Source organism: Protomyctophum parallelum (assembly GCF_964188405.1).
Source record: "Protomyctophum parallelum genome assembly, chromosome: 15".
NCBI classification, from domain to species: Eukaryota; Metazoa; Chordata; class Actinopteri; order Myctophiformes; family Myctophidae; genus Protomyctophum; species Protomyctophum parallelum.
Window position 1 is genome coordinate 49,348,080 of NC_139710.1, and position 7,500 is coordinate 49,355,579.

The 7,500-nt window shown below is 45.4% G+C and overlaps 1 protein-coding gene across 1 annotated transcript in view; it reads right to left on the minus strand.

Moving 5' to 3' along the window:
- The window catches only part of LOC310871961 (steroidogenic factor 1-like), a gene marked incomplete at both ends in the record, with an annotated part of 23,695 nt that overhangs the window by 10,500 nt on the left and 5,695 nt on the right, over nt 1-7,500 (minus strand). The window contains one exon of the mRNA XM_083783605.1: nt 7,085-7,500. This exon is cut by the window's right edge and continues 351 nt beyond it. Coding sequence (XP_083639731.1) covers nt 7,085-7,500 — 416 coding nt within the window. The remainder of the gene's footprint in view (nt 1-7,084) is intronic.

Below are 7,500 nucleotides of genomic sequence, written 5' to 3' on the forward strand. Positions count from 1 at the left end.
CCGTCACAATGCTATTAGAGGGGCTACGACGACACTGGCGGCGGGGCCCCCCAACGTGGGCCCCCTAATAGCGTCGTCCACAGAGCCCACAGATGCACATTCATCTGACATGGGGTCGGTGACAGAATTACTGTCCCCCGAATGAAACTATATATCTGTCCAAAAGGAGAGGTCCAATCTCGTTGCCCCATGTGTGTGTGTACGCAGGCCCCCCCGGCCCGCACACAACATCTTGATTCATGGAGGGGGTGGGGGAGGTTTCCAGAGGGAGAGAGAGGAGGAAGCGGGAGGTCTCGGTGACCTGCCGCGTTTCCTCTCCGAGAGGAATTGGACGTACGGCCTAAGCCAAGAGAGCACTTCAAAAATAATAATACTAATCCTCTCGCACATTTATACAACGCTGGTGGAAATCCTGTTGTAGTATAGAGCAGCTGAGGCCCCCATGTGCAGCGCCTATATGCTTTCCTGCGTGGAAGAAACCACCTAACTCCATTTTTTTTACGTTTGGGATTTTGTTGTTGTTGAATTGCATGAATCAATGCTATTGAACACCCTTTAGGTCTGTGTGTTGGTTTGAAAAGAATATTGAACCAAGGAAAAGTATTAAAAAGCGCTAAGTCAAAAACCTCCTAACTCCACAGCAGAGACATGGTTTCTCTTGACAATGTTCTTTACATTGCTATTTTATTTATTTTCCTTGTAGTGTTACAGTAGTGTACGTCTGTATACACTACTGTGTGTTGCAGTGCTGCAAACATGCTATTTAACGCCTCTGTATTGTGGGAATGTCAATATAGGCAAACACGTCCACATTACTGTGAACATTTTCAAAGATCTTAGAGGTTCACTGTCGTGACCCTATGTCCACGTCCTATTTAGTTGGAACCTATATATATGTGGTTCAATCACCCATCTACTGTATATGGGCTCTGAATGTAGATTATGCACATCATGGCCTTCATGTGCACTTCATGTGCTCTGTGGTGTTGAACAGGTGAATATTGGGTGCAACGCATGACAAAGACCGCCTCGGCAGAAAAACACGGCCAAGCAGGCAATGCCCGCAATCAATAAGCCTCCTCCGCCCAGGCTCTGTATTCTGTGACAATGTAGTCGTCCACAATGCTGAACAAGCTGCTGTGGAAAGCTGACATTCCCCTGTTATCGTCTGCAACTCTGCATGGAATGTAATTACCCAGGCGAGGGAAAAGCAACGCTTTCTGCTGGAGAGAGACTCTCTCTATTGGCAAATGTGCACAGCATTGTTCTCATGCTGTTCGTGATGTTTGCAATGCTAAGAGAAACGGGCCGCAATTCACCTACAGATACATCGGCGATACTCAAGGGGGGATATATAGTGCGCTGAGATTTTGAGTGGCAGGCGCATGCAAACAAAAGGGGCACTCGTGAACCAAATGGGTCACGGGGCCACAGTGCTGCTTTTAAGCTGGACTCGTATAATTCCTTTCATTGCCCTGAATCAGGCGCAGGCAATATAGCACAAAAGACGTATATAGTTGTCACGGTCGTTCTGTCACATGTTCCTGTATTTTCATGTGTTCCTTGGGTTTTTAGTATAGTTAGTGTTTTACTTTTCCTGTGATTTTTTTGTATTATTGTTTTCCTTGCATCTTAAATCCAGTTTGAGTTTACTTTACACCTGTGTGCTGTACTTTTATTTTGTAGTATGTTTTGTCTCCTGGTTTCCTCTGTTGCTTTTGTTACCTGTGTTGTATCAACAGTACTGTGATTAGCCTATAGTGTTTCCACCTTGTCCTGTTAGCAGTGGCGTGCACAGACATTTAGAGGGGCAGGTGCTCAAGTGAAAAAAAAGGGCACCTTGTGCAGCGCATTTTGGGGCGGGAACCCATTTTGGTGCTTTATCTATGGAAAAATAGCAGATCTACAAGCTCGTAGCGCGCCACCGAGTGGCGCGCTACGAGCGGCGCACTACGAGCTTGTAGGTCTGCTATTTTTCTTTAATCGAAGAACCACTGACATAGAAACATAGCTTTAGATTGTGGGGGCCTAAATAATATAGTAGAAGCGTTTTTTATCAATATTTGAAATTCTTTTTTAAGAGAAAAATTGCCAAAAGGGCAGGGGGTGCTCTAGCACCCCCTAGTGTCTATCGGTGCACGCCATTGCCTGTTAGTTCCCCAGCCTATCCCAGTATTGATGGAAGTTATTTCCACCTGTGACCTGTTATCCCTGTGTGTCTATTTACTCCCCTGGTGTTTACTTCATTTCATTGTTGAATGCCAAAGCTTGATGCTGTTCCTGGATTTTTGGTAAATAAACCTCCTGCATTTAGACTCCTCTGTCCTGTGTTTGGGTCATCACCGTGATAAGCACTACTTTATACCCCCTATAATTATCTCCCTAAAAATACATGGGAAGTTCAGCCATATAGGTTTTAATTAATTTCTTCTAGCTACCTTAATTAATTGACAGATGTACACAGTTATTTTTGAACGAGGAGTGCCCTTGATGGTTTTTTGAGCACAAGTCCAGAATGATTAATATAGCGACTAAAGGTGACTCCATGACTTCTACTGAATGACTCAAACAACTGTATGGCATGCTGGTACAATGTCCATCCAAATGTGCCTATCTAGATTAAGAAAGATTAAGCCATGCAAGTACAAACGTTTTGTACTGTGTACTTGGCACTATAATGGCCAAAATAGGAATTGCCAGGTTGAAAGTGTCTTTCATCGCTGCAGCCGTAGCCATACTAAACAAAGGCAGTATAGGCTGTATTTAGTTTTTGTCCCCCCCAGCGTGTGTGTGTGTGCAAAAAATGCAAAAAAAGCTGGCTAAATACTGTTCTGTCTCAGCTACTATGGGCAGTCTGTCTGTCTGGAGAAGGCGTTGTTTCATTTATCCCTAGGTGGCTTAAAAAACCCAAAACAAACATCCTGTCTAGTAGTGTCAAGTAATAGTATGTCAACAATGTGCTATATATATATTATTTCTCTTCTTTTCCCTCTGTAAGCAGCATGTGCAGCAGCTATATCTGGTTGGACCATATAATGTATAACCTAATTCTGATCAGTGTTTGGGTCTATTGTATTACGCCTCTTGTGCAGATCCAAATAAAATAAATCAACACACACACACACACACACACACACACACACACACACACACACACACACACACACACACACACACACACACACACACACACACACACACACACACACACACACACACACACACACAGATCATACTCAATAAGTCACACTAAAAAGTAGACGAATAAGAGGAGGAATCAAGAGTTATGAAAGAGGTACAGGGTTCAAACTGGTTTGTCAGTCACTTCGTAGCCAGGAGGGATAAGAGGCGATTGTAGCATATTTCGGCCAGGGTGCTACAGTATATGAAAGGGAGGTGCACAGATGTCCTGCGTTAGCTGATCTAAGTGTGTGGGAACTGGGGAGTGGTGTAGGGGTGGGGATTGTGTCCTGGATGTAAGGGGGGGGGGGGGGGGATGCCCTCCATTGCCTTGTAGGTCATCACGATGTTTTGAATTGGTTGCAGGCAGCAACGGTGACGTTGCGTTCACACGACACGAGGCAAAGATGTAAAGATCTCTTGCTCACACGGTCGTTGACGTCATCAAACGTGCGCCCGTAGTGACGTCACTGACGTGTGTCGGAGGCGCGGCGGCCAGCTGGGGAGATTGAGGGGAAAAAACTACAATATCCAGCTTTGTGTCTGGACGTTGAACCCAGCTCAGCTTACAATTTGTAGCTGTTGTAGCACCAACAAACGTTGGATGTGTCTCTGTATCTTCATGTCGCTAGCTTCCATTGACAATGAATTTTGATATACTGTATCTTTAATCGTGGGCGGCGGTGGCTCAGGGGTAGAGTGCCTGGATGGTAACCGTAAGGTTGCCAGTTCGAACCCAGGCTCCCCCAGAGTTACTGTCGAAGTGTCCTTGAGCAAGACACTGAACCCCTAATTGCTCCCGATGTGCTAGTTGGTGCCTTGCATGGTTTCCGCTGCCATCGGTGTATGAATGTGTGTGTGAATGGGTGAATGTAATGCACAATCTCTGTAAAGCGCCTTGGATAAAGGCGCTATATAAATGCACCATTTACCATTTTTATCTTTGCATCTGCCCGTGTGAATGCAGCATCTGTCAGTGAGGGGAACACAGAATGGGGAGGCGTGTTGAAGACCAGGTGTTCTGCTGCAGCATTCTGGATCCGTTCTAGGGGTTTGAGAGAGCCTGCCGGCAGATCAGCAAAGACTCGGGGAGTTGCAAATCGCAATAAAGTCAAGCCTGGAGACGACTAAAGCTTGAATAAGGAGCTGGCCAGACTTGGTGAGTTACGTTCTGAACCCCCCCCCAGCTCAGCTGTATACACAGTGCAAACCTACAGGTGTGCTTGATTGCTGCAATGTACCTGACAGTCTAAAATGACTAAGAAGTCCTTTCTCCTTCCCTCAGAAGCTATCATTGATTTCGTCTCTAAATCACTATTGCACTATTGAAAATGGGTTAACCCATTCTGACCGGGCACCCATTTTGGTGTCAGCATCATGTTATGCTTTAGCTATTTAAAAATAGCAGATCTACAAGCTCATATCGCGCCACCGAGTGGCGCGATACGAGCTTGTAGGTCTGCTATTTTTGAAAAATCGAAGAACGACTGACATTTTTAGAATCTGATCTCAGGTCAGAATGGGTTCATCAGACCAGTGTGTGTCCAGTGGAAACCTCGTGTGAATCTGATCTCAGGTCAGAATCGGTTAAGGGTCTAAGACTGAGCTAGTTGTGACAGACTCTGAACACGGAATGCTGTGATTCTCTTCATGGTTGTGCTGTTGCTCCATGAAGAGGAGCAATAATAGGGATATAAGTTTACTAATGTGCAACAGAATGTACAAAAGTAATAGTAATAATTAACCCAATATATTGTTTGTTTTACAAACAAACTTACAAATGACTTTACGTGACCCGTAACCTCCAATATAGACGTACCGGTATATAGTGGACTAGAGGAAAACAACAATTCACCTTATCTCAGCCGTAAAACAGTTGTTTGATGACCTCTATACCAATTGGTTCTATCTTGACAAGTGATTGTCAGTACTTAGATAAATTAAAATGTTATCAATTGCCATTTGTGTCGCACAAACAAGGCATTCGGAGTGAGACCCATATGCTATTTGTGTCACAGAAACAAAACATTGTGAGACCAAATCATTATAGCTGATTACAACAACAACGCAAAACAAACTTCACCCCTACTTCTTAGTTGGCACCACAACGATGCATCCACAACAACAATATCTCTCACATCATCTTGACGACAACAATATCTCTAACTTGGTATTTTGATTTGACATGTACAGCACAGTTATTCATAATATTCTATCTAAATTACATAAATGTAGCCTTTGCAGACGACCTTATACAGTCGTGCAGTGATAGGATATTACGTAGACATAGCACTCTGTGTATACTAGTTTCATCGTATAGATATTCTACTGTCAGATGGATGTTAGGTTCTTTGCTTGCTTTTGACTCTTGATGACTATTTCTATGTATTTCCATGTGCTGTTCTTGCTTAAATCGCTCTGGATTAAGAGCGTCTGCTAAATGCCCTAAACTGTAAATTGTCTAATTTGGGATTTGAATTTGACACGTAGAGTTACACACAACACAAATGACAAAAGGAATTGGTTGGACTGGCACGGGGATATTACAGTATGTCCAGTTATTATCCTGCATGCGTGCACAGTGGCGTGTGCTCAGTGGCGTGTGCTCAGTGGCGTGTGCACAGTGGCGTGTGCACAGTGGCGTGTGCACAGTGGCGTGTGCACAGTGGCGTGTGCACAGTGGCGTGTGCACAGTGGCGTGTGCATTGTAGCGATCCTGTACATTGTCTTTGCGCTGAAAGGATACTTCCACATCACCCCAGCAGCTATAATAGAGTAGAAGAAGTGCTCCTCGGAGCACAGGTCTCCACCAGGTCAGGAACGTTTGTTGTTGTGGCCGTGCATTGTCAAACTGACAACGACTTACAGTAGATGGAACTTGTAATAATTAAGAGGATTTATTATGGCAGCATCACAAAGAACAACAGGACAAAAGGACACTGCGTTCATCATTTCAGGCATTTTGTTCAAAACGGGCCACACCTGCAAATTTAGATTCTTATAGCCAACTACGATAGAATAGAAAAAATCAGAGCGATCGGTCTTGATCACATGTGTACCAATACACGTGATATTTGGATAGCAATTTGGATAAAAGACAAATATAAAATAATGTGTTTTACCTCAACATTTTGTTACATTTGTATATAAATATATCTGTAGATGTATATCTGATAGTAATTTGTTACTGGTCTATAATGTTGCTTGCTATTTTAAGTCTGGCAAAGGTCAAGGATGTACAGTACATAAAAAATACGAATTATTGTGGCGTGCATGAGTGTGCGGCGAGAGGGCTTGCGTGCGTGTGTGCGTGCGTGTGTGTGTGTGGGTCTGTGTGTTTGGTGGGAGGTGGGGGGTGGGGCATTACATGCTGTCTATAGCGGAGGCATTCACTCTGAGTTCCTTGAAGAAGATGTAGCACCTATAGCCCAACTCCACAATGGTGAACTGTCTGCAGTGGCGTGCACAGACATTTAGAGGGGCAGGTGCTCAAGTAAAAAAAAAAAGGGCACCTTGTGCAGCACATTTTGGTGCTTTAGCTATTGAAAAATAGCAGATCTACAAGCTCATAGCGCGCCACCGAGTGGCGCGCTACGAGCTTGTAGGTCTGCTATTATTATTTTTTAATCGAAGAACCTGCACTGACATAGAAACATAGCTTTAGATTGTTGTGGGGGGCCTAAATAATATAGAAGCGTTTTTTTAATCAATATTTGATCAATGTCACCGCATGGTCCACACACTACAAATTAAGAAGAAATAAATAAAAAAACATTTTAAATTTTTTTTAAAGAGCACATTGCCAAAAAGGGCAGGGGGTGCTCTAGCACCCCCTAGTGTCTATCTGTGCACGCCACTGACTGTCTGTGTGCGTGCGTGCGTGCGTGCGTGCGTGCGCACTCACCCTGAGCTCCTTGAAGAAGATGCAGCTCCTGGCCCACTCCACGATGGTGAACAGCGTCTGGTCGGCCATGCGACACATCACGCTGAAGGTGCTGGGCTTGTCCGCGCGGCAGCGCCCGCCGCTCTGCTCCTGCTGCAGGTGGGCCACGATCTTGTTCTGCACGGCCAGCTCGTCGGGGTCGCAGCGCAGCAGCTCCAGCACCAGCGGCGGCAGCTGGCTGTGGGGCGGGGGCTGGTGGGGGGGGGACGCCGAGTGGGGGTACATGTCGGGGTACGAGGAGTAGGACGCGGCCAGGGACTCCGGGGAGCTGGTGGTGGTGTAGTCGGGGCACTCGGCCTTGATGGCGCGGCCGGAGAAGGCCGTGGTGTACTGCTGGTACTGGGCGGCCGTCAGTGGCACGGTGTGGTGGTGGTGGT